General features: G+C 48.8%; 1 protein-coding gene across 4 annotated transcripts in view; it reads left to right on the forward strand.

Annotated features, from left to right (window-relative positions):
* NTRK3 (neurotrophic receptor tyrosine kinase 3) overlaps window positions 1-27,598 on the forward strand; it is a 205,736-nt gene that overhangs the window by 19,036 nt on the left and 159,102 nt on the right. For all 4 annotated transcript variants that reach the window (XM_080626561.1, XM_080626563.1, XM_080626564.1 and 1 more), the window contains exons 2-3: window positions 14,391-14,465; window positions 15,844-15,915. In XM_080626561.1, coding sequence (XP_080482687.1) covers window positions 14,391-14,465; window positions 15,844-15,915 — 147 coding nt within the window. The remainder of the gene's footprint in view (window positions 1-14,390; window positions 14,466-15,843; window positions 15,916-27,598) is intronic.

Raw genomic sequence — 27,598 nt, forward strand, 5'->3', positions numbered from 1 at the left:
TTTGGGGATGCAAATTGTTACTTAGAGCTTTAATTAGGGTTGTACACCGGTAAGGACTGGCAGGGACCAGCAATGCCCTGTGCTGCACTCAGATCCACCCTAGCAACAGTAATGTCTCGGCCCAATGGACATGCCATAGCGCCTCATATGCTTACATGCTTCTCCCTTTGAAGGCAGGACTGAGAGAAGGATGCACTGTGCGACAGCCCCAGTGGCTTCATGTAGGGCTGGTGGGGGAGGATGGTGAGATTTGCATGGTGGTATGAGCCCTGAATGTAGGAAAATCCCTACTCCAGGAGACAAATACGTGAGGAAACATCTGTAGCCTGCTTATTGCCAAGTATGTAATGATGCTGTGAAAGGGATTTCATGTGTGGTGGTCCACAGTGAGCATTGACAAAGGTCTGGTGATGTGTCTGTCCACTGCGCAGCTCAGAAGGTCAATGCTATGGCATCAGGTTTGAAGTGCCATTCGTGAAGTGAAATCAGTTTGGGGATGGCGTGTGAGAGCCCTAGGTAGTGGCATAGACCTTGTCTCAAGCTCTAGTGTTAAAGGTTGATCCTTCACCTGCAAAGTCCCTGCCAATGTTTTCAGCAAGGAATCAGCTCACCGTGTAAAACCTGACTGGTCTGTGGCCATGGCTGTTGGATGGGAGGGGGTGACTCTGAGGGAAGCATTGGGGCATGTAGCGGTTGCCCAACACGCTGATCTCTTTGCTGGCTAGGAAGGATTCTTGCTTTGCTCTCTGACCCTCCTCACAGCACTTGATGGTTGCTGTTCACACCTTGTTTGCTTATCAGCTTCACATCAGAGGTGTGAGTACAGAGAATGGTGCATTGAACAGTGAGCAGGGCTCAGCTCTGCTCCTGCTACCCTTGTCTGTGGTCACCTCCTGCCCATGGCCAGGGTACCAGTGGGGCAGATGGCAGCATTTTGCTGTTTATAACCCTCTTATCCCTTAGCCAGTGTGAAGATGCCTTGATTATCTCTCTTCCTGGTTTATCCCTGAGTGAATTTCAGGTCCCTGCTGTTGATTCCCTAGTGTGTCTTGCTCACCAAGCGCTGCTTTAAGCTCAGTATCCCCTGTGCAGCTTGGGATAACATCCAATTCTGCCAATTCCTAAGCACTGGTGTGAACTGGGAACCACAGGGAGTTTTGGCTGGTGTTGCTACGCTCCACCCATACTGATGAGACCATTTCCATAGCAACTACAGGATTCTTCAGAGGGGAGATAGGGGAAAGATGTGAAAAACCAAAAACAGCCCAGCCGAAAGCAGTCGTGGGCAGAAGCCATTGGTCAGTGTGGGGGGAGCTTCAGGAGGTGGTGTGCTGCCTCTTGCCCTGGAGAAGTTTCCTGGTTCCGTGTATTGGAGTGGGAGCCCATGGCCAGGCAGCCCTGATGCTCTCACCACCTGAAACATGGAAACCAGAGCTGGTGCTTGCATTGTGCTGCTGAGATGCCCCTGTGGGACTGGGGAAAGGGGCAGGAGCCTGCAGGGCTGTGCTGCATGGAGGTGGTGTGTGCTGTGGCTCTCGGGGGAGCTGTGGAAGATGCTGCAGCTGCCGATGCACAGGGTGATTTCTAAGGCTGGTGGCATTGCTGTGCTACTTGCTGGCAAGGTGATTCCAGCAGGGCTGGGGGCCGTGGGAGTCAGGAATGCCCTTCACCTGCCCCTGCTTTCTTGTAGGGCCTGGGGAGGAGGGAGCTGCAGCTTCTGGCCTTGGAGCATCCCAGTGCCACTTTGGCTTTGCACTCTGCCTTCCCTTCCATCCACATCCTGCTTTATTCTCCTCTGCCTCTCTGCCTGTGCTGAGAGTCATAGCTAGAAGGGCTATAAATGATGCTTTTGGGGCTGAAAGCTTTGGGGCAGGAACCAAATGATCTTTAAGGTCCCTTCCAACCCAAACCATTCTATGATTCTATGAACGCAGTGAAGTGCACAAGCCTGGCACAGTGTCACTGTGTCCTATCCTAGAGTGTCATGGTTTAAGCCCAGGCAGTAACTCAGAACCACGCAGCCGTTCTCTCTCTCCCCCACCTTCCTTCCTCTGCTCCTGGAGGGATGGGGAGGAGAATCAAAAGAATATAACTCCCACGGGTTGAGATAAGAACAGTTTAATAACTAAGGTATAACACAAATCACTACTGCTACCACCAATAATAGTGATGATAAGGGAAATAACAAGGGAAGAGAATACAACTGCTCACCACCCACTGACCGATACCTAGCTCGACCAAGCAGTGATCTAGCCCTTCCGGGTAACTGCCCCCAGTTTATATAGTGGGCATGACGTGCTGTGGTATGGAATACCTCTTTGGCTAGTTTGGGTCAGGTGTCCTGTCTCTGTTTCCTCTTGGCTTCCCCTCCTCCCTGACAGATCATGAGACTCAGAAAGTCCTTGGTCAGACTGAACATTACTGAGCAGCAACTGAAAACATCGGTGTTATCAGCGCTGTTCCCAGGCTGAAAGTCAAAACCACAGCACTGCGCTAGCTACTAAGAAGGAGAAAAATGACTGCTACTGCTGAACCCAGGACATAGAGGTTGAATCTGAGTCTTGACATTGCAGCAGCAGAGATCAGAGTGGCTTGACCCAGTGCTGTGGGGACTTATCTGTGGTTTGGGGGTGGCTTAGGTTTGGAGAGGCTTTTGAGCAGGTCTGCTGGCTTCCTGGTGAGCTCAAAAGTGGCTGAGGGGCTGGTGGGCATTCCACAAGGCTGGAGCAGGGAGGCTGTAGGTGAGGACATATTGGTGGGTTGCTGCCATCCACATAGGTTGGTGATGCCTGGTCCCAGCCCTCCTGCTGCAGAGGATGAAGGAAACCCTTCTCCATCCCATTGCGATATCCACAGAGGGAGAAGGAGCCAGTGTGCAGGAGGGCTGTCCCCACCAGCTGCCATCCCCAGTAAGCCTCAGCCTGGCACATGGTGCAGCTTCTTGGGCCCCAGCTGCTGTGGGCTGTGAGAGAGCCAGGCTATTCCCTGGAGAGCTGCGGGGCCGGTGGCAGACAATGTCTGTATTCTTTGTGCAGAACCAGCTTCCCTTCGCTGACAGCTCTCTGGGCTCATGTGGTTTGCTCTAAGGTTGGGCTGGGGCTCAGACCCTCCTGGCTTTCCAGCTGCCCAGGAGCAGAAACCAAGTTTGAGGGGGGGAAAATCCAACAACAACAACAACAAAATGTCCCTGGAAGGTCTTCATCCGATGATCTGCTTTCTCTGAAATTGCTCCGTGACCCTAAACAGTGCCAAAAAGACATGTGTGCAGTTAAATACATCTCCAACCCATCTAGCGAAAGGGCAGGTGCCGTCAGGAGGTACAGCTTGGCTTCCTCGCTTGCGGCCTCTCCACTAAACTGAGCAGGACCTGTGGATTCCTCAATGCTCCTGGGAGATCTCATTGCTGCCACTTTAATGCCAGCCTCCTGGGAATGCTGCAGAAATGGAGGTTTGTTTTCAGGAGCACCAAACTATTGGGCTTATCATGTCTATACTTGTGTCTTGTAGAGGGGGATGTGGCCTTGTGCTATGGAGAGGAGCATGGCCTGTCTAAGACAGTACGTTATTGCTTCTCACTGTTGTGCTCTTAAACCTCCATGCAAATCCTGGTGATGAACAGCTTCCAGCATGTCAGCGCTGGGTTAATGAGTTGCCAAGTGTTGGTCAAGCTGCAGTCGCTCAGGTTGTGTGCTCCTGCCTTGCTCCTGGTGTAAAGGAAAACATTTGCTTAACAGCCAGCTCAGTTCAACAGCAGTGTGTTTGGATAGTGTGAGCTCAAGGCTTCACCCTCCCTTTGGCCCTGGCGAAGGAGGTGCCCATAGGGAAAGAAGGGCAGATGTTTGGTCAGAGAAGCTGGTTTTGGAGTGCTCTGTCAGGATGCTGGGTGAGCAGAGGCTTCTCCATAATTCAGTTATGCCTTTATCTAGAGGAGGGGCAGACCGAGCTGTGACACAAGATGGAAATGGTCCCCAGATTTGCTGTTTCAAATCAGCTCAAACACAACAACCCAGTTAGCAGTGTCTCTGGCTGTCACAGTGTTGTCTTTAGCATTTCTTCAAGGTGCTTTTTTTCATGTTTATATAAACAAAGCAGAGCACTGGGAGAGGAGCTTCTAAAATGTCTGTTCCCCCCTGATCTCCTTTCTTCCCTTCTCCTGCCTTTGTCATGTTTATAGGTTCGCTGCTTAGCTTTTCCTTTTCAGACCCAGCTGATTTCCCACAAAATGTATGTTATCCTGGGAAGTGTAGAGCTCTGAGTCACCATATCTTAATCTGTACATCCCTCTGCTCCTGAGTGATGGTTCTGATCTTATATGTCTGCAATAAGAGCAAGCTGGTGTGTGTCCCTCTTGTAAGAAAAGCTTGAGGGCCTGGAAATAGGGAAGGTGTTTTTTCAGGCTGGGAAGTGGACCAAAGCCTTCATTGCTGGGGAGGGTGAGCAGAACTGACTGTGATTTGTTTGCAATGCAGATACAAGCCTGGGGGGGTATTGTGGTAGTTGGCTCAACATAAACCCTATGGAGGGTCTCCCCAGTCCTTCGGCTTTATGGGGAGCCACTGGTGGGCTGGGCAGGCAGATCTTCCATGCCATGGAAGTAACGGGGACCCTGGCAAGTCTCCTTGCAGGTTGGAGCTACTCTGCCTGTGGCTGTCCTGAGTGGAGCGGCTGGGAGCCTGGCCTGCGGCCAGCCCAGCTGGGCATTGCTGCCCGCTAGCTAGAGCTTCATGAACATCTGAGGAGCCAAAATGCTGGAGGATCAAAGTTTAGGCTCCCTGGAGGCCGTTTGGGAAAACAAACTCTTCATGGGAGCAGGATCTGAGTCCAAGAAAGATTGGCTCTCCCTTTCTCTCTCCTTACTCGGGCAGTGGCTTTCCTGGTGTTCGGGTGTGTGGGAAAGCTGGAAATGGGATGAGCCGTGCTATGGGGGTGGTGGAGCTGTGGGGGAGAGGAGGAGGATAAAGTGGAAGGGGGGACTGAAGGAGAGTGCTGGATTTGGCTGCTAAATAGCCATAACCATGCAGAAGCAGAGGGATCCTTTGGCAGCTCCAAGCTCTCTGTTCCATGCTGCTTTTGGGAGCAGTGGGAAGGATCTGCCCAGAAATGCACAGTGACATTGAAACAGACTTGAGATGAAGCTGATGTGGATGTAGAAGGCTTCCAAATAGAGATGCTGTGGAAAAGGCCCAGGAAGGACAGTGGGTCTGGATTAAGAACCACAGCCTCCTCTTACTGCAGCATTTGTGCAGCCCCATCTCTGGCTTTTGTGTCTGCTCTTGCTGGACTCCCCCTTCTGCCTCCTCATTCCCAGCACCATGTATCACTGTAACAGCCAGTGTGTGGGAGAATTCTCCTTTTTCTCCTCCACCCCTTTTCTGTCTTTAGCACACCATGAAGTGCAATGCATGCATATGGCTGGCAGCGCTCCCCTTTGGGTCCTAGCTAAGCTTATATGTTCTACCAGGACATGGGCTTGACCATCACAAAGGCCCTGTGCCTTTTTGGGAAGCTCCTTTCCACCGCATGCTCTTTGGCACTTCTCTGTACTAAGAGTTATTCCTGCCAAGCTGAACTCCAGTGATCCGGTACCTTTAGTAGCTTTCCTTGTCTTGCTAATGTGCATAGGCACTGTGCTCTTCAGGAGAGGAACATCTGCATTTGGAGCAGAGCTTGGCAGCTCTGCCTGTATCAATTTATACGTGTATATGTATTTTAATTTCTGAAAAGCCCCAGACCTGTTTGGAGGTGGGAATGTGGGGGGATATGACTTCAGTTTGAAGATGCAGGGAGGGTTTCATAAAGCAGAATGTAATTACTGAGGTTGATTTGGATCAGGGTGCTGCTTCCGCTGTCAAATGCTCTTTTGATCTTTAAAGACCACAAAACTCTGCATGCTGCTGGCTCTTACTGCCTATGAAATCCTATGGATGAAAACATCTTTCCTTTGGTGTGGCAGGTGCCTGGGGAGCTGCCTAAAAATGGGAGCTCTTTTGGTCTCCTGTGCCCTGTAAGGCAAAGAGTGCTGCTTCACCCTGGTGTAAAACTCCCATAGGAATTGTTTTTCTCTGCCCTGGGATTGCCCTCTCCATCCCAGCTGGTTGCACAGCTATTCTGGAGATGCAGTGTGATCAGACACGTGCAGGTCCTAAGCAGGAGCCCCTGCTTCATGTACCCCAGATCCATGTGAAACAATGGGAAGCATCTATCTGGGCACAGAGGACTGGCTCTGCAGGCTTTCCCGCTGGAGAGTAACAAAAGAAATGCCCTTTTGGGGAAATACCATAACTTTTTGAGTCTGCTGCATAAAGGAAGAGGGGAGTGAGCTACAGCTGATGCTGCAGGCAGGGGGTGAGCTCTTGCTGATGCATCACCTCAAAGTGCTTGAATCATGTATTTATGTCCATGTCTCCAAGATTGAAGTGCTCATCCCACCTCCTGTCCTTACTTCAGGTGGTGTTTGAGAGTGTGCAGGGGTCAGACAGTGATAGGTAATGAATAAGAGGAGGTGATAAAGTGGTGGGCAGGCAGCTGGGGCTGAGCCGGGAGCTAGGGCTGAGCAAGGAGCTCAGCTTATACACAGTGGGATTCAGGGGCACTGTCCCCCAACCCCATTCCCTGTGCAGGAGATGATGGGAGCTTCCTCCTGAAGCTTTTGCACTGTTGCTCATCTCTGATAAATGAGGTTGCTTCAATACGTGGATGATTTTGGATGCTTCAGTTCTTGTTCAGGACTCCAGGGATGCTTTTTCCTCAGCACTGGCCAAGCAATAGCGATGGGATATTAGGGAAGGTATTTGTTGTGATGGCAGTTGCACTGCTGCCCACAGCAGTTCAGTTCTGCTGTCCCACTTACATCTCTTTCTTCCTTTCTGAAAGCGAGTGACTAGGCATAACTTCATGCACCGAAGGATTTTGGATGTAGGATGCGGTAACAGAACACCCTCCTTCCCATGTGCCACAACAATCTGTCCCTGCTGGGTCCAGGCAACCTGCTGTCCTCTACTAATACTGGTACATTGTCCCTGGACGGGATGTTCTCTGTTCCATAAGTCACAAGCTGGAGCTAATGCAGGATGCGGAGGCTGTCCTGGGGTGAGCTGAAGGCTTTGGAGGATCTTAGAAGGAAAACTGGTGAATGTACAAACATGGGGCGTAGAGCACCCTGTGCCTGAGAGGATCTCATGTCCTTGAGGACAAAAGCAAAGGGTGAGGTCCTAGTCCTCAGCTGGCACTGCTGTTTGTTTTAAACACAGGCACTTTCTCTCTCTCCTTTAAATACAGCTCCTATGTGCCTTTAGAGGTGCCAGGCAGCATGTCTTAATAGTAGTGCCTGGAAAAAACATGTGTTCAGCCAAGCTTAAAGCTGTTTCTCATATCTTCCACAGTAGTGTGCTTTTATATGGCAGTCTTGTTAGATAGTGTGGCTGTAGCAGCTCTTCTGCACTTAGGGGTTGCTCCTGCTGGCCTGGAGCCAAGCAGATGCAGTTGGGGTGAGCATGAAGCTTGTCAGGGCTCATCTGAAAGGAGTCCTGAGGCAAGCCCTCTCCTCTGAATGCCTTGTATTCTGTGAGTTGCTTGTGAGTAGCAGTTGGGTTTCTCCAGGAAGACTGTTAAGACACCCCACTGTGGTGGCTTGTGTATGGCTGTATCATTCCCATGCCCTCCCCAGTGGCAGGGATTGGGAGCTTTTCCCTTTTCCCAGCCTTTCTGGAGGGGCAGGTCCTGGTTTGGATCATAGGGTTCCATGGGGAACGGGTGCATCCCGCTGGCATCCTCTGAAGCACCAGGGTACCTTATGTGGCCTCAGCAAGAGGAGCAGATCTGTTGGTGCAGAGGGAGCTGTGTCACAGAGATGTGTTTTATGACTGTTACCTTGACGAATCACAATTACACTGTTGGGTTATGCTCCTAACTGTTTCTACAAAGCTGGATTTGCTCTCTCCCCCTTCCTCCCCCCCCTTTCCACTACCTCAAATTATCCTTAATGACGCAAACTTATCCATTGCTACGTGACCTTTCCATGTGGTTTTGGGAATAAGAAGCCCACCCTTTAAATAGGGAAAATATTGCCCTTGGAAGTCTTTATTCAGCAGCACTTGCCTTTGATGCTCAGTTACCAATTCACTTTTATAACTTCCATATTGAGGGAATCAAGTCTTCATGCCTCTGGTTATTAAATGTATGCTATAAGTGCCTTATAATGCTGTGAAAGATGTCTGATTCCTTTATGGCTTCCTTAGCCCTGCATGGGAGATGTGACGGATGGGTAAAAGGAGCTGGCAGTCTGCACTGTGGCTGTGCTTTGCCCTGGGGTATGGGACCTGCACCAGTGCCATGGGTTTCCCAGCTTCCAGGTCTTCCCATCAACATCTCCCACACCTCTGCTTCGAGGAGGCAGGTCTTACTAGTCAAGGGTTTTAAGAGGTGTCTTCCCTCTGTTCCCGTTCTGCAATCAAATTCATATTTGCATGGTCTGGAGCTGGTGTGCTAGGAGTTTTGTTTATGATGCTAAATATATTGGGTAATTGAAAGCCAGTGCTTCTGTCTGGATTGTGAGGTATCATGTGCCTGGATGATGAATCAATTTTCCAGTTGCTCTACAACAGACAGGACTCAAAACTCTGCTTACCTTTCCTATATATACTTATAATGTATATATAGCTATAATATATAGAAATACATATATAAAACCTGTATGCTGGGATGCTGCCTGCTTGCTATGTCCAACTTGTTCACTGCCCAGTATCCAAACACAAGCAGTGGCGCTAGCACAGCGTGGCTCTAACAGGAATGTGTCATCTCCTCTGGCAGTCAGTGGAGTTGATGGCATCCGGAGGAAAAGTTGCTCCCTCTGGTCTGGGTTAGATACAGATTTGGTAGCACGTGTGTACACAGGCTATATAATACTTGGTGCTTATCAAGAACAGTTTTTAGCTATTGACTGCAGAGCTTGAGAAGCTGATAGAGATTAGATAAATATTATCCTTGTCGTATGAGGAGGGTGAAGGAAGGCCAGGCACATTAAGTAGCCTCAAGCTAGTCACTTGGTAAACCGGCAGAAGCTGGTTTCCATCTCTGCTTTGTGCACAGGAACATGTAAGCCTGGCTGTATTTTAATCCCAGTGGATACTCTAGTCTCCCTTGCTGCACTGGCATGTAGAAGGGGGTCACGTAGAGCTGTGCAGGTCTGCTGTGTGGTCTCAAGGTGACACAAGCCTGTGTTGTCAAACATATCATGGCACAGTGTCCTGGGAACAAAAGAAACCGCTGCTCCCCTGGGATTGGTGGCAAGTGGGGCAAGATACAGGCATTTCTGGAGACTATCTGAAACCTAAACTGTGTGGCTTGGTGACCATGTGGTCACCAGGACTGCTAATCTCTCTCTGTTTCTGTGTGATGGGGGGCAAAGAAACCTGCATCCTTACTGGCTTCACATGGTGCCTTGCGATCTGTGAGTGAGATGTGATCCTTGTGAGATGTGGAGCTGGCAAACTTCATGCTTCACAAGCTTGCTGTTAACTGGAACACAGCACACAAGCTGTGGGTTGACCATTGCTCTGACTCCAGTGGTCTGCAAGGCTTTAAGCAAGTTGCAAAGTCATGGCATGTGGTACCTTGAGGCTGAGATACGATGCTGTGTTGGCTTCCTAAAGTTTGCTTTTGTCAGGCTATCCAATGTCTTTGGAAAGCTAACTGATTTCCTCAGCAAAGAGATGTCTTCATGGTGAGAGGTTAATATGATGTTGCATTACGTAAGTGGTTTGTTTTTCTGGAGAAGGCAGAGTACAGCCCAGCTGTTGTAGGTGCAGAGCTGGATAACAGAGAAATGATGGTGGGAGGTGTTGAAAGAGGAGAAAACCGCTGAGGTTCCTTGGAGATGATGTTGGATCCTGCTTTTGTTGAGGACAGTGGCATGAAAGGCAGAGCGTGCTCATGGGCTTCTCTGCTGGCACATTGCTGGAGCTGTGGGAACACAATGTGGGGTGAAGATGGCACGGGGAAGAGCTCCAGTAGCAAAGCCAACAAAGAGTCTGATGCAAATTGAGATGGATACAAATATGGGTGTAATGGAGCTTTTGTTGCCAGCCAGGAAATCATGTCAGTTGGAAAGAAATGGGGGATAGAAACGCTTAGTGCAGTGTTCTATTATGGGATGAAAACAAGCCCTCCAAACTGATGGGTCTGTGGTAAAGCCCAGTGTGACATCAGGCTGCATGTCATGGTGTTTCCAGTGTAACTGCAGGGTTATTGTTGCTGTTACACAAGTGAGACCTCCTGGAGATTGCTCTGTTTTCAGTTGCTCTTGTTCAAGAAAAAGGGACTTAAATAGGCTGATGAATAAAACAGCCATTTTCTAACACAGTGTTTATTACAGTGGTCTTTCTTGTATAAGTCACCAGGTGTGACTGTCAGTTGTGCTGGGTCTGAAGCCAGAAGAAAAATAACCTTGCTATCAGGACTTCGTCTGAGCAATATGTCTGCATCACTTCTGGGACTTGAGTTAGTATCTCTTCAAGGCACTTGAGACAATTTGCCTTGCACTTCGCCGCTTGGTACAGAAGCGCTGTCTTAGAAGAGCCCGCCTCATATAAGTTATAGCTGGGTGGGTCTGGCCCTTGCTTTTAAAGGAGGAAGGAAGAAATGCCAGGAAGGGAAGAGAGCTGCTTAAGCAAAACCAGTTTTGACACAAGAGAAGATGGATGTAAAATGCTCGTGAATACATTTGGGTAAGAAATGGAAAGAGCAGAGGCGTTCTGGTGCAGCGTTTCAGTATGAGTTGGAAGGGTAGAGCCCTAGCTACTCCTAAGGTGGATTTTGATCGGTGTGTAGAAGACATGGTATAATGACAGCTCCATTGTGCAAGGAGACCTGGCCCAGCAGGACCCTCCAGATAGATGTGAAGTATGAGAAGTAAGTAAGTATTTAAAGAAACAACCCCTACCCTCCATCCCCACCAAGTAAAATGAGCAATCACATCTGTGTTAGTGATGCATCTCATATGGTCTCCATTAGAAGTTGGAAACAAGCTTAGGTGGATATGTACGCGGTGAGCAGTTTGGGATTTGTCAAGTATGATATTGAAGCTATTGCGTCTTGCAGAAGAGCAGCTTACCTCAGTAATAACTGAGGAATGCCATGGGAATATCTATTTAGAGATGTTTGCAGGGAGGAGGGGAGTAACCCACTGACTGCAATTCGTACCTCAGCGCCTGATTGCAGAGATCAGCGTAGGGCTGGGAGTTGTCACATCTTTACTTGGCGTGAACCCAGCACCCGTGTTCCTGCCAGGTTAATGAACCGAGGCAGAGGACAAGGGAAGGTCGCAGTCTTCAGCAGCAGTTGGGAGGCAAGCACAACCCTGGAAAGAAAAGAGGGGGAGCTAGCTGAGAGACTGAAGGACATGAAGAGGGACTTGTTTTAGGGGTGGAGTTTCTTGGTTGGTTTGCTTTCCTTTGCAGCCACTGCCAATTTTGCAATCACAGCTTGAATCCTTGAGGTTTCAGAAGAAGATGTGTTCCTGTTTTGTCTTTAAAGTGGATTCAGGTGAACCCAGGCAGTGCAAAGTGATGCTGTTCTTTCCAAAGCAATAGGGAACCAAAGAAAATGGTTTTTCTGGTGTACCTTTGAGGTGCCTGTGAACCAAGACTAATTTGCCACTTCTAGGAGCAAGGGTGCAACTCCTGCCAAGTTGAAAAATCAGATAAAAAATGGGAAGAGCCATTTCTGAAAGTCCCTGCAAAGGGAAGTGTCTGTGTAGCTTGAAGGACTCAGTCCCTTGCTGACCCGTGTACCTAATTCAAGGTGATGCTATTTCCTTGTATTACACTCTCATGTAAGGCAGCTGCTATTATTCTATATATGTGTGTGTGTGTGTATGTATTTATTTCCACTGTTGCTTCTTTTGTCTCTCACTTTATGGGTGTTGTGTATCTGTCAAACTGACAGAGCGTAGATTTAGATTAGATATGAGGAAGAAATTCTATATTATGAGGGTGCTGAGGCACTGGCACAGGTTGCCCAGAGAAACTGTGGGTGCCTCGTCCTTGGCAGTGTTCAAGGCCAGGTTGGATGGGGCTTGGAACAGCCTTGTCTAGTGGAAGGTGTCTCTGCCCGTGGAAGGGGGATTGGAGCTGGATGAGCTTTAAGGTCCCTTCCAACCCAAACCATTCTATGATTCTATGTTTAATAACATACCAAAGCTCGGGGAAACTCATGGATTTTGTTTGGAGGCTGTAACAGAGGTTGTGGAGTTGTTTTTACAGACTAGTCTGGTCACTTCTGGAGGGTTTGGCCATGGGGAGGCCCCCTAAGACCCTCATACCCCAGTGCTGAGTCATCAGAAAGTCACACCTCTGCGTGTCACTGGGAACAAGCTCAGTCCTCTTTCTGCCACTTCTAGGTTGCTGCCCACATGGTTTGAGTGTCAGGTCAAAAATAACCTTGACTTTTTTTAGCAAACACAATCAATAAAACAAAGAGCCAATCTGGCCACCGCCTCCTCCCCAGCTGTGCTTGTTCCATAGTTCCTGGCTCAGGGCTGCTCCATCCCTCCCTGAAGGTCACTGCTTGGATGCTTGTAGCTTCATCATGCCTGAGTGGTAAACCCACAACATCCCATGCCTGCTTCTTCTCATGTTCTTTCTCTTGGGGGACCGTCTCTTTTGTATGTAGGTGTTGGAATGAGAAATGACTTCAATTTGTGTTTCTAGCCTTGCTCAGTCCTGTGGCCCAGGATCTGAACTCGCAGTCCTGCCCTGTCTCAGAAGGGTTTCAATGAGCTTTTGGATCTCTTGACTGGCTCCTTCCAGTGTGTGTTTTGTTCTGCAAGTGTTTGCAGGGGCCTTAGCCCTTGGCAGGGAATGCATAATGGCTGTAATAATGTACTGGTTCTCATTCTGTCTGCGACACAGACGATCCAAGCCAATGAGCAGGTCATTGAGGATGAACCATAACTTCAGCTGTCATGCAGCAGACAGTTGGGAGCTTACTCTGCGTCCTTTCAGTAACCCCTCTGGGTATGCAGGCAATTATGGAACATGTGGAAAGCAGAGGTGGCTCTTGTGGGTCTCTGCTTTTCTTGGATCTGCATTGTGAGAGCAGAGAAACATGTTTAGATTTAGTCCAGGATAATTTTAGCTGAATTTTTCTTTCTTGGGACGGATGGTGTTTGGGATATGGCTCAAACAGGTCCGTGTACTTCTGTCACGCTAATTCATCTGGCCTTGTGCAAGCATAAGGCACTGCAAGTGCTGGAAGAGGAATGTGTGGCCCCTGTGACTGCTCTGGAAGTGCTCAAGAAGTCCCTCTTCTGCTTACTCTGGACCACTATGTGGGGTCCTGCAACCTTATGGAATCATAGAATCATGGGATGATTCTCAGTTTTGGCTTATCACTCCAGCCCTACATCACTTGGACATATTTCCTCTTGTCAAGGCCAAAGCTAACTATTGCATCAAGGCAGATGTGAGCTTGTATGATCATGTTCATGTTCAAAGTTGGGCTTGCTCACATACTGTCTAAGGGGACCAGCCAGATGTTTTTCCCTCTTTGAGAGAGGTCCACCTCCACTTGCTCCCCAGCAAAGACCCTCTTGAAAATATTTGTGCTTTCTGATGGGAGGGTGTTCAAGTTTAACCTGGGAGAAAGCCTGAACTGGCCAAGCACTGCCTGGGAGAGGAGGACTGAGCTCCTTCCCCATCATACAGCATTGCAGCTTGTTAGTGGAGACCCGTGGCCGCAGCCAGCCAGCCATGCTGCTGCCAACATCGCTCCTGTGCAGCCGATAACAGGGGAACCCATTCTCTAGGGCTGTTGGTCTGTCAGCTTCCCGTGGCTCCAGTATTTCCTGAGTGAGCAATCCCATGGTGACAGGTCTATTTCTGATTTTGTTCTCTATTACATACCTGCCAGAGTGCCCCGGGCAACTGAGCAGTTCATAATAAAGGCACAGTTTCCAAGCTAAGTTGGGTGCTCTCCTGCCAGCAGCACTTCCAGACAGCAAAAATGAGGACCTTGTTTGTTCACACCTGAAGAGACTGGTTAACATATTATATATATATGATTTTTTCCATTTAGGCACTGAGTTGTTGTTGAGAGGTTTTAGTTGCTTTTACTTCTTTTGTGTGAGCTCTCAGTTGTCTTTGTTTCACTGATGTGCACAGTGAGGTGCAGAGATGGCACCGACTTGTACAGTGATGTTCAATGGCTTGACTGCACATTCCAACACTTTAAACTGTGGGCAAATCCATTTAATGTGGCTTTTCCAAAATGCTGGGAAAGCAGAATGGGTCTGGGTTGTAGGGTACAGCATGGTCCCTGTTTGTGTCACCCCCTGCATGCATAGAACAACCATATGGCTGTGCCACAGCTGAGCCTTTCCTTCTTCCCCACAGACACATAGAGAACTGGAAGAACTTGCAGACGCTGAACGCTGTTGACATGGAGCTGTACACGGGACTCCAGAGGCTGTGAGTATGTCCTGTGTGTGTTGGGGATAACAGCACTGGGCAGCCTCTTCTAGTAAAGAGCTGTGGCTTCCCTCCATCAGCTGTGGTGTTTAGAACATGCTTAAGCTACTGGCTGTGATGTATTTTGCTATGAGACTGTGGATGGAGATGAAGTGATTTTTAGTCCTTACTGGGTCTGTTGGAAGGGAGATTGCTAGCTCCTGACAGCTCTGTCAGCACACATCAGCCCTGACCTCTCTCCTCCCCTGCTGTTCTGGTTCTGGGCTCGTGCGTTGTTCTGACTCATTTCGGCCCCACAATGCAAAATTCCAGCTGTCTCCACCGATCCTTTCACTGCTGGGCTGTTGGTTCTCATTTAGTGCAGTTGCCATTACAGTTCTGCTGCGTGATAAGGGGATCGCATCTCCCTGTACAGTGCTCTGAGCACCAGGACAGGTCAACTGTGTGCGTCACGGAGGGGAAGCTCAGGTCCATGAGGCTGAAGGGACTTACCAGGTGCTTGGGAAGCCTGGCCAAGCGAGGATACTGCCCAATCTCTTAATTCCTTCTCCTGCATCCTCCTGGAGCTGGGAGTGACCTGGGTGCTGCTTTTGTTGCCCAGGGTTAATCAGAGACTCTGCTAGTGTTTCTAACTGAGAGCTTTCCATAAGGTACAGCTTGTGTGTGGGCTGGAGGAGAGGTGTATGCTGCTGAGCACTCAGTAACCCAGCCCCAGCAAGCTGAGCTTTTAACACACGCATGCACGCACACACACACACACACACACACACACACACACATGCCCCTTGTAAGCAGGCTGGCTGCTGTTCTCATCTCGCCTAAGAAAGCAGCAATGGAGTCGAGCATACGTTTGTTTGCAGCAGATATTGATAAATCCTGGTCACAGTGCTGAGAGAGCTTCTCCAAAACAGGACGGGAAGAGGATTCCCCCTTCAGCATCCATAGTTCCCTGCACTAAATACTTTCCACTCTTTATCAGCGCTGCAAGCAGGAGGGGTTTCTCTTAGGTTTGAGGGAGGGGAGATGGTGATGCTGGGGTTAGGCTTGCTGCAGGAGCAGGCATTGCTGCTTGTGGACATGGAGGGAGAGCAGAGGAGCAGGAGATGCTCTGTGCCACCCCAGCAAGACTCTGTGGATGTGGGGGGAGAGTCTCACCCAGCAGCCACTCTGTGCTGAGCCTGTGCTGTCGTCGTATCAGATGAAGCTGAAAAACCCAATTTCCTCTTTGCTTGTAACTCAGAGAGGCTGTCTGGGAAGAGATGTGCCTTCCCAGGGGGGTGGAATCGATGGCTCTCAGGGCAGCTCGGGTGCTGAGTGCGGGGTTTTAGAGCGCTTGTCCACCCTGACTCCATTGCTGCCCTTCTGCATCTCTTTGCAGGACAATCAGGAACTCAGGACTACGAAACATCCAGCCACGCGCCTTTGCCAAGAACCCTCACCTGCACTACATGTGAGTGCCGGCAGCTCCTGCCCTCTTTTCCTTCTGCTCCCTGTGAGATGGCAATCCCCAAAGTGCTTGTCAAGGAGATCAAAGAATGGGAGGGAAGGGGTTGTTAGTGGGGAGAGGGAAAAGCAAATGTCCAGGAAAATGCAATGGGCTATGATACAGGATGGGATGAGGTCCTGCTGGGCAGTTAATGGGTTTAGGTTTCTAATAACTGCCCTGGCTTTGATGGCTGCTCTAACGAGCTCAGCCTCACAGTGACCAAGTGCACGTTTCCCTTTCTGCACAGTCTGGGAGGGGGGCACATGCTCCAGCAGACAGCCACATCCTGCCCTGTTCATCAGCTTTTCTGCTTTCCTTGGGCACAGGGCTGCCAGCTCTGCTCCTAATTACTGACTGCTTAAACTGGTCTGGGGTGGGGATGTGTTGTGCCAGAGAGGCTGGAGTCCTGTTATCATGGGACGTGGCACCAGTGTCCAGCTGCTGGCTCATTGTTAGCCAACAACTACAGTGACCCTGGGAATTCCCACATCCGTGAGGCCAAGGGCACTGATTTCTTTTCTTAGATGTGTATTTACTTTTTTCAAGGTGATAAAGGGAAGCCTGAATTTCAGGCCAGTGTGCAAGCTGCTCATGACATACCTTGTCAAAGCGACTGTGTCCAAGATCAAACCCCTCTCAGCTCTGGTATAGACAGAAAAGGTGAAAAGTGTGAGAGGCTCCAGCCTGAGGCACGGGGTGGGTGGAGAGTATGCGAGTTCCTGCTTCTTGGAAATCAATGTTAGTGGCTTCTTCGAAATCAATGCTAGTGGCTTCTTCCATGAAAAATGGCCATAGTGTGCATCCGTTTGAGCCCATGGATGCATGTGGCCATCAATATGGGCACATTCCTCAGGGAGGGAGATGGATGCGACCTGCAGAGCAGGATAGATTTATCTTTTGATGTTTGCTCAGAGATGATGTGAACTGAAAAACCCCAAAAGCTTCCTTTTTGGAAAACCTGCTACAGTTGCTAAGTGACAGTAAAGTACTTGCTAAACAGGAGATCTGCAGTACCAAGGGGCAGGAATAGTTAAGGGCTTTGTGAGCAAGCACGGGGTGTTTCAGTGTTTAAAGAAGTGCATATTTTGTCATAATATACCCTCATTAATGCTGACTGCTGGGACTTCCCTGATTTCTGTGCTCTGTTATTTTGATTTTTAGCATTTGTTTTGTGTTTTCTGTAGTTGTTTGTTATTGGGAACCTTCTCTCTGAATTCCTTTTCCTCTGATGCTTTTTTGGGGGGGGGTTGTTTGTCAATTGTGTAGTTGCTGTTTCTGTATCTAGCAAATAAAACGGGTAACATTTGATTCCTGATGAAATTACTTTGCATGTTGTAGTTTAGTGGCACGCGTATGGTCATTTTGAGGCTGAATGTGGTGTTAATGTGTACATATGCAAGTGTTGCTGCTTTTTCCAAAAGTGTTTGTTTTTGTCTTTTGATATTACTTTGAGATTGGGGGGAAAAAGACCTCTTACATCCATCTTGTGTCAAGAGTTAAGGTTGGTACGTGGTGATGAAATATGTGTTTGTTTACTGCTTGGGCTATATAAGATTGATCATGTTCTTAACGTCTTTCTTTCTTTGCCTTGTGAAGCTTGAGACAAGTAAGTATATTATTTCGTTAGTGTTTGCCAGTGCGTTTTGATGCTTTTCCTGGGACCTGGCAGCATGGATGTTTGCAAGGTGGATATCACCCATGGTGGATGCTGGGCACCTAGGGATGGAGACCTGGTGTTCGCAGGGATGGTGGCTCCTTCCTGCTCATCAGAGGCTTTTGGGCCACAGTGCTATTGCTTCCTTAGAGCCAGGCTGCAGCTTCTGGGGTGGCTCCCAAGGCTTTGCACATCCTGGCAGGAAGCCGGTGCCACCTGGGGTTCTCTTCATGGCCACAGCACCATGCAAACACATCAGGTGGCTCCTTGGCTGCTCTGCAGCCGCTGCCTCCTGGGGAGCTCAGCTCACCAAAGGCCTGACATTTTCTGCAGCTGCTGCACGTAGGAGCCAGGGATAAAGGGATTAATGAAATGTCACTCTGCTGTAAGTTTTGGGCTGCTGTAACTGGGTACAGTAGCTGACAGGAGTGTGGGATACTGCCCCAACCCGTTGTGGGGCTGGCTGCAGCCGGATGGGTGCGGGGTGGGGACTGTGGGATGGTGTACTTAAAGCTTGTTGAGTTATGGCTATGTGTTGTTGCTGCTGCTCTGGTTTTCCTTCTTTGCTCACTGTTTGCATGGTCGCAGGTGGAGTTGAGTCAGTAAGGTAGCAAATGAGTCTAATACATGACAGAGAGGTTTCACTGCCAGGGAGCATTACCACAGGGTGGCGGAATCTTGGCTACATCTTTACAGGGTGCTACAGCAGGGTCTGAGCAGCAGCAGGCATTTTTCCACATGAAGCTTATGTATGAATTGTGAGGGTTCAAAAGCTGTGTTCTTTCCCCTCTCCCTCCCCATAGAATCCACTAGGTTGGAAAAAAACCATCCTGGGTTAAATCCCAGCGTCCTGCTGAAGTGAGCTTTTTCCCAGTGTCTTCCATCAAGGTTTTCTCATCTCAGATGGGACAGATAACACTGCCTTCTCCCAACAGCTTCTACTTCTGTCCTTTCCTCTGTGCATGTATTTGTCTTCAGCCCCCAGCTGTGCAATCACAAGCAGATCTTGTAGCCAAGATTTGTGGAAGTTCATGTTAGCAGGTGATGCAGGTGAATGTCGGAAATGTTTGGTGTTGACAGAAAACCTCAGTCTTTGGCTTGAGGCTGTACAAGAAGACTTTAGGATGATATGGTTCCTAAGTTTCAGACACATAAACAATCTGAATATATATTTATTGTGTCGCTGTGTTTAGCACAGCTTACTGAGGGAAAATGTCTTGCATGCTTTCACTCTGTCCTTCTAATAACACTGAAATGCTTGAGCCAATCTATTTTAACGTGCTAGAAGATTACAAGTTATGACAATATCAAGTTCCTACATGAATCATGACAATAGAGAGAGGAATAGTAAAGAGAAGTTGTAGTGCCTTGTGGGGAAGAATGCAACATTACCGTGTTCCTCTTAAGCACTGGCAAGTCCACAAGAGAGTTCAGGTTCACAGCACACCAAGAATCAGTGCACAGGAGAGGATAGGATCTGTTTGCTGCTGGCCGAAGCGTCCAGCCTTTGCTGGCTGTGAGACAGTAAAGCTGTGCATGTAGAAGAATAGACTTCCAGCTGCAAGCATACAGGTGATACTTAGATCTAGACAAGTTGACATTTGCCATGCCTGAGTCCCCCTTTATTGAGAAGCAGATACTTAAGAGACTGTGATTCCCTCTAAATGCTTTCCTGGGCAGCTGCCTACTCAGTCAAGAGGCACTGCCTTGTGTTTGCAGAGAGTAATTGTGCACACCTTATTTATTGTGTAGTTAAAGAAAACAAATTAAGGTTGTGTAATTATAGAGACAGGCACACTTTTAAATAAGGCTTAAGTAGTCAGATTTCTATTTAGAAAATTAATAATCGCCATTCCTGTCTGCGTTCAGAGGCTCTACTTAAAGTGTCTTCTGGAGGCTTATACATGCTCTGAATTGGTTTGTGGGCTCACCAAGACACAGCTCCCATCAAACAGCGCTCTCAGCGCCACCTGCCAGAGTAATGATTGGGTTGAGGATCAAGTTCCTCTTCCAATCTTCACCCAAGGATCTTGAAGATGGAGACCCTGGAGTGCTTTGTGCTGAGTGTAACTTGCTTTTGAGTATGGCATGGTCACATCACCTTCTGCTCCACAGGCATTTTCATCTGTGTGATCCTGTCAGTCTTTTTCTACCAAAAATGAGGATTGAGGAGGATCTAGAAGGTTCTGGCAGGGGGATGCACAGGAACCTGCTTTGCTTGGGGGAAGACTGAGCTGGCTGGTTTGTGGGCTTGTTTTCAGAGGTAAACCTGAGTTGTAGCTAATCTGGAGCCTCCCAGAACCTCTCCTGTAGGTTGTGTTGTCTTCTGAGGATAGGGTTAGCTTTGGTGTCCTGGTTGGGTTCAAGGCAGCTGTGCTGTATCATATGAACCCAGTGCCCTGGTACTGAAGGTATTTTGCAGCTTTGAGATGGGAATTCCCAGAGATATGTTATGGTTGTAGGCTTTGGTAGGAAAGAAACTGGGCTGCATCCCCTGAAAATTGAGATGGCTGAGGCACCACAAGTTTGGCAAGTTGCTCTCTGCCCTCTCCAGTGTTGTTTTAGGACAGTACTTGAAGCACCCGAGCAACTGAGGCCTATGAGCTTTTGAAGGGCTGCAGACAACCATCTTGCAAGGCTGGCAAGGTTCACTTTTGGTCTGTGTGTTTGGGAGCTTGAGGTCTTACGTTAAATAAAGAAATAAAATATCAGATGCTGAATTATTGGAGGTAAAGCAGTGTTCCCTCTTGGTCACAGCTTGAGGGTCATTTTCCTTTGCTTTGTGGTTAATGAACTATTGCCTTGCTCTGAAAGAGTTGTTTTTACATACGAAGCAGGGTTAAACTGTTTTGCTCTCTTCTGTAACCAGCTCCAGGTCCTGTGACTGCCTGCAACTCTGTGCTTGATTCCAGATATCCTATTACCCTTCCTCCTCCTTCCTGGTGTTTTCTCCCTGCTTTGTCCTTTCATCACTGCACTGCTGTCATCCCCATCCTGGCAGTCTCCTAACCCAAACTGGCATGTGTTAATTGCTCTTGATTTCCCATCCACACTCTGGAGTCACTGCATCCTAACAAGTCTGTGTGTATCAGCCAGGGCACAGTACATGACTATATGTAAGCTCTCAGCTCACTGAAGGGTGAAGTAAAATGCATTACCCAAGCCACATCCTTAACAGTTTAATGCATTTTGCATTTGTGAAGGACTAAATAAGAACTGGATTTCTCCACAAATATACGCAAAATAAGAAGTATGAGATTTAAAGAGCCTTTGATTTCTGTTAGGTGAATGTTCCTTTACTATCCCTAATGAGGCAGGCAGCTTGGCCACCCTTTGATTCCCATTTGTGCTCTAAGGATATTCCTGCTCCAGCTGCTTCTAGAAGCAAACCTCTGTGCTACAATTTACATGTCTTCAGTTGTTCTATAAAATGCTGGGCATGCTTGTAGTGCAGTCACTAAAATAAAAAGTGAGAGCATCTCCTTTGCTTCCATATACTTTCCTGTTTTCCCCCCATCTGCATTGTCCCCTGGATGCCAGTGTCCTTGCTGATATGCTAATCAGCAGCAGTGGTTTGGTGTCATGTTTATTCCCAATTGTTACCACAGGTAACAGTTAATTGTAATAAGCAGTTAACTGCAGCAATTCTTTCTCTGCAGCAGCAGAGGTAGGTCCCATGTTTTACCAGCCTTTGTACATGAGGCCAGAGGAGAGACCAGTTCCCTGCAGGACTATGGTTTTCCTTCAGGCTGGGTTGAAATCGTTTGACCTGCATTCAGAGGGCTGGTAACTAATTCCTGACTGCAGGCTGCTTCACTTGGCCATGGAGAAGGGTTTATTGTATTGTAATAGGAGGTGGAATGGTGAGTTTGTGACTGATGTACTCTAGTGGGACCCAAGAAAGTAAGTTTCCAACTCAAGCACTGTGCACCTTGAGACAAGGCTTGCCCTGTCTCGGTTCCTCATCTGAAAACCTGGAATAATAACCTCTGTTTTCTCTTATTTTATCTATTTGCACTGTAACACATTGTATGATTTCTAGTTGAATTGTGGGATGCTGCTGCAATGTAAGATGAGTTATTATAACACTATCACAAATACCTTCCTTCCTTTGAAATGTCAGTGTGTTCTCTCCAGCTGCATACGTGCCTATGAGACTTATTTCTCTTTCTGAAGTTTGATCAATTGTCTCTCAACAGACATGTGAAATGGGCAGCTGTGGTTATGCGAAGGTCCTGGGTTTTGCTATCCCCTCTTAAAAAAAGTCTGCAGATGGGATGTTTTGAATGATGCTGTCATGCATGGGTGTGCGTCTTTTTACAAGCCTTGTTTCAGGATTGGGGTAAAAAGTGTACTTTAGACTAGTTGGGGTGTTTTGATGGGCTCATTCTCTGTGACATAGTCCTTGCTGTGCAACAACAGCCTGATGGATGTTTGATTGTGAGCTTCCTTTCAAAGAGAGGCCAAACATTCCTCTTGAATGTGATCCTGAAGATGAGGGGTACTTGTGTCTTGGTTAACCCTCACCACATCTGTGATCACCAGCAGCACAGAATGAGCTGATTTCTGGAGATTTGGGCATGATAAGGACCAGAGTTGGTTCCTAGGCTTCTGTGGTCACTGCAGCATCCTCTGGCTGTCCCCTTTTGCTTGCTCCCTAAACCCTGTGGCTCAGTTGATTAGATGTTGGTACAAGAGGCATGTTTTAACTGCCTGTGCCAGTGTAAGAAGTGCTGTACAGGGAGGAAGATCCTCTCCAAGAGGGACATGAGGACATGAAAACCTGTTTGAAAGCTTCTGGGGAAGAAAGTGAACAATCATGGCAGGACGAGTGAAAGTTTCAGTGACCACACAAGTTATCTCACCTGGGATCTTCCATGATACTGTTTTACTAACAGTGTGGTTGCATGGCTGATTCTCCCTTTTTGATATACAGGCAATAAGCACCAGAGCAGAAAAATAGAAACATTAACATCATATGTTATTTGAGCAATAAGATAGGACAGGGCGTGAATGATGGGACATTAATTTATGATGGTGTGTGACTAGGCAAGAATTTCAATGTCATGAGTTAGGCAGTGGTGTGTTTTATTGGAATTATAAAATCTTACTAGAAAACTGGCAAAGGGGGGGGTGGAGTTTCCTACCATCCTGCTCCTCTCATTTGTGACAGGATGAGCTGGGAATTACGTTGGATGCAAGAGCCTGTGGGGTATTTGCAAGGATGCCAGTCAGAGGCAGAGGCCTCTCTGCCCCCGGAGCGGTGGGTAGCCGTGTCTGAGGTCATGGTGACCAGCAGCTCTGCAGGAGCCCACGGGTGTCCTGTGGGGTGGGATCCTGCCAGGCACTGAGCGCCCTGCGGGGCCGTGCTTCAGCACCACGGACAGGGGCGGCAGCCTCCGGTCCTCCGTGCTCGCACCACCGGGCCCCTGCCTTCCAACCCAGATGCTGGGCTTCCCTGCTTGGAATCATAGAATCCACTAGGTTGGAAACGACCTTTAAGATCATCAAGCCCATCCGTTACCACATCACTGCCAAGTCTGCCCCTAAACCATGTCACTAATGGCCTTATCTACATGATCTTTGAACACTTCCAGAGACAGTGATTCCACCGCTGCCCTGGGAAGCCTGTTCTTGCTTTCCAGCCTCCAACCCAGGCCTGGCCTTCCTGCCTGTGACTGGGTCTCTCTGCCTTCCACTCTCCAGATGTACAGCCTCCCTGCCTCTAACCCTGTTCTCCACCCTTCTGTCTTCTTTGCCTGAAGCTGGTCTTCCCTGCTGCCAGGTCAACTCTGACCTCTTGATCTGCAGCCTAGAAGCAGCCCCAGCCACCTTGCCTGCAGCATGGGCCCTGGCCTCTAGCCTCATCCAGTCCTCTTGGCCCTCCCTGCCTCTTTGCTTGCAGTTTGGCCTCTGACCCAGCCTCCCTTCCATACCCCTTGTGCAGCCCCAGCCTGCAGTTTGGCCTCCCTGCATGCAGCCCCTTTGCCCTTCTCTTGGAACAAGCTCATTCACCTTCCAGCCCCAGCCAAGCACCTCAGGGCAGTGAGTGGAGCAGTAGCTGTGCACGGGTGGCTGCAGCTGTAATCTAGATCAAGCCATTTATAGGTGTGAGCTCACCAGAGGCGTGGCCAGCTTGATTTCACTGCCAGGAGTGCCTTTATTCTTCCATTTCTCCTCCTATGCAGCCAGTCTGCCAAGGTGCCTGTTTGACAGTTGCAGCACAAACTTTCTGAACTGCAGTGGCTCCTGGCACTGGCTTTGTTCTGCAGCATGAATGGAGTCGTCCTGCAGCACCACTACCCGGCTGCTGGCTGTGGGTCGCACATGAGTAGTTCTGTAGGAGATCTGCCATCCAGCCTCCCTGCAACTGCAACCCGTGGGCTTTGGTTAAATGTTTGTTGTATCCAGTTGTTCGTGTTGATAATTGTGAGTAATTTGCTGTTTCAGAATAATAAAAGAGTGCCTGCTGCAGTCTGAAGTGCTCAGTGCTTCATGATGATTAGTCTTTTCAGTTGAAAATATTCCTCACAGTGGCCAATGTTTGAAGATAAAGGGTGGGTGAAAGATACTTCTCCTTTTTTAAGTACATCATGCGTTGAAAAGAACAGGAAAAACGTAACTACTGTGTCCAGACATTCTTGTGTTTTCTTTGACAGAGCTAATTGTCAAAACCAAAACATGCTTCTGCTTTTGAGGTGGTAATAAGCAAGGAGTGCAGCAAGCAGGCTTTGCTGGACCTTGCCTGTATTAAGTCATCAACAGTTCTCCATCTCCCTAAGCCAAGTGTATCTGGGCTGTAATGAGGCACATGGTACCACTGCTCCAGTACAGGTTCAGGCAGGTCTCTATTCAGAGCATTACATGTGTGCTCAGTTGAAACCAGGAGCATTTCTGCTCCAAATGCCATGCCCATGCTTAGGTGTGCTCCAGGTGCCTGCTGCCTTCCTGCTCTGCATCCCCACCAGCCCCTGGAGGAAAGCAGCAGCCTGGTGTAAGGCAGATCCCTGCTTGATGCTGTCTGTCTCCTAGGCTGAGTGTTTCTCTTGCCGTTTGATGATGCATAGCTGGAGCACATCAGTCTCGCCTCCCACTGTGGCCAGGAGCCCTCCACACAGCATGGGACATGGCAGCTGCCATCTCTGCTGGCTGACAGCGTGGTCCCTTTGGTCCCCACATGTGCACATCCCTATTCCAGCACACTGCCTCTGTGTGCTCCCCAGCTCTGGTCCCTTGTGGTGTCCGTCTGCTTCTCCCATGCTGTAGATACAGGTAGCTCTGCTCCCTGCTGAGGTGGGGCGAAGTGCTGTGGGCTGATGGCAGGCTTTCTTTTCATTAGCTGGTGTAAACACAGCTCTTTGGCAACAGCCTGCTTTTCTGAGCCCAGGAAGAGCATTTTTCCTTTTATCTATAATTTAATGAAGTGTCAAGCCACTGAAGTTTTAACGATAATAAGCAGCAGAGGAAATTTATTCGCTGCAAAGGTGGGTTTCATTCCAGGGCTGTGGGGTTTCTTTATGCTTCTCTCACAAGAAGTGTTGGCGGCTCATGCAACCTCCCTTTCAGTGTGTTCAAGCGACCTTCCCTGTGAAGCTCACCACTGCAGTTCCTGCCTGGCTCGGTAGCTTTCCAGCCCCTCTCCCACACAGGACCTGTGGGCCAAGTGAACTGGGAAAGGAGAAGCAAGGAAAATAGAGTGAGGTGGGAGTATTCATGTGCTTGGTGAGGTGTAATGGGAGAAAAGGAAGTCACGAGTTCTCCGTTTTTCACTTTCTCCTGTTGCTGTGCGTCGCTTACATCTGCTTCCCAGACCAGCCTCTGTGATGGATTTGACTGCTGAGGAAAACCAGGGAAGGGCTTTTTTGGGATTGCGTGTAGCGTTTGCCTTCTGTCAGCCTATGAAGCTGCCAGTGGTGAGTGGGGCGAAAAAGTAGGTCCATGTCATATGGAAGGACCAGGACTCCTTCCTAAGGTGCAGGAAAGCAGAGAGAGGAGCTTGGGGATGGTCAAAGATGAGCAGGCACGATGATGTGGCTGTGGAGGGACAGGGACCAGTCTGGAGACAGAGGGCTGCAAAAAAGGATTAGAACAAGGAGTCACTGGAAAGGAGGTTGAGATGGAGCAGAAGGGGAATGGAGCATAGAAAACCTGATGGGGAAAATGGAACTGGAGAAGAGAGAGGGAGGTTGACTGAGGTAGGGAAGAATCACGTGTGTGGGGAAGCTCTGCAGGAGGAATCAGACGTAAGGGGAAAATGGGTTTACTAGCAAATACTTGGGAACCATGCCTCTGAATTAACCAGAACCTTCCTCTCCTCCTTTGATGTGGCTTTGGAGGCAATATTAGAACCTCCTAATTATTTTTCTTGGACGAGTTTTGCTATCCTGATGATATTAATTATTCTTAAAGGTCAACAGCACTCACTTGAATCCCCTTCTGTTCTATCATGTAATCAGTTAATTAATTGGAAACCATTTAGCAGTGTCTGCCGAGAGCTTAGCCTGCCTTATGCCCTGTTGTTTTGCTATTGCTAGGAGATATATATATATATATATATAAAATGTGTGTGTGTATATTCATATTTGTACTCTTCCTTTCTTCAGAGGTTCTGCAGAGCACTTAGCACCATCCCAGTTATCGCAGCCTGTGGCACCCCTCAGGCAAATTGGGGCTCAGGCCTAGCTGTTACTTTTCTCTTTCCTAACCTCCAGCAAGAGCAGTGTGTTGAGATTATTCAGGGCTTATTGATTTCTGGGCATCTAAGTAGGGGAGTTTATTTCAGTTTAAATTTGATGCAGGAGCCCTCTAACAGCTGAGAGCACAGCCAAAGTTCAAGAGGGAGAAGGAGGACCAGACGCTATCCCAAACCATCTGTGCTCCATGTGTTGAAGTTGGGGCTCTGTTGTGGACCTTGTCCAGCTCTTCCAGTGCCTGCCTGTGCACTGGGGGGGGTCTTGAGTACCTGTCCTTGTTGCTTCAGTCTGTTCTAGGAGAGCAGGTGGTGGGAAACACTCGGAGCCTGGGGGGGCACGTGTTTGAGGTCTGGTTTCAGCACATACTTGGAGATGCTGGGTAATGTTTCTTAGGTACAGCTCTCCTCTCACGCAGTGCGATTGGGTTTGCTCTGGGTCCATAGGAAACCTGTGAGTAGGAGGCATTCCCCTGTCATCCTCTGTTCCTAGCTTGAAGAAACATGCAATTTGAAGCAAACAGGCAGGATAAACGCAACCCCTCACTGGAGCTGGCAGCTGGCAACCCTTGTTCTCAATCAGCACATATCTCCAGTGCTATTTCTGCGTGCTGAGGAGAAAAGCTGAGTGTACAGTTAAATTTCAGGACTAATGGATCTAAAATTACTACATTTTGAGAGAGAAGAGATGGGGTGAGGGCAGAGCAGCCCTGAGGACATCTCAGATGCAGGAGGGCAGCGGTTGTGAAGGGATCTTGCCCATTGCAGGCTGATGCTTCTTTTCCCTGAGAAGAAGACTGCATGTTCCATGGATGCGGCTGGACTCTGCCCTGCAGGGAAGCTGGCAGGCAAAGGAAAAGCAATTGCAGGGCTGACCCAGCTTTTAACTTTTCCTTGAGTCCTCTGAGAGCCCAGATGTCTTTGGGAAGAGCACTGGAAACCGCACACAACAAGGGAGAGACGAGTGCAGTCCAGAGGGTCAGATCCCTGTGTCTGATCTGCCTCAAAGCATAAGGGACAACATTACCCACACCTGGTGACTGCCTCCCATCTGTAGTGCGTGCTGAACCAAAACTGTGAGCAACAATAAGCTCTGAGGCGTGATTTGTCTCCAAACAAAGCTTCGTGCAGCTGGGAGATGTTTCAGAAGAGATGACTTGGAGGGTGTGGAAGCGTCATGGGGTTGGAGATGGCCTTTAAAGTGTTTTGGGATGGGCTGGGATGAAGGCAGCAGCAGGACTGGCTGTCTGCATTGGCAAAGGCAGTGGGAGGAGAGGCGTGGGGTGGATGTGTCACTGGCACCA

Source organism: Psittacula echo (genome assembly GCF_963264785.1).
Source record: "Psittacula echo genome assembly, chromosome: 10".
NCBI lineage: Eukaryota > Metazoa > Chordata > Aves > Psittaciformes > Psittacidae > Psittacula > Psittacula echo.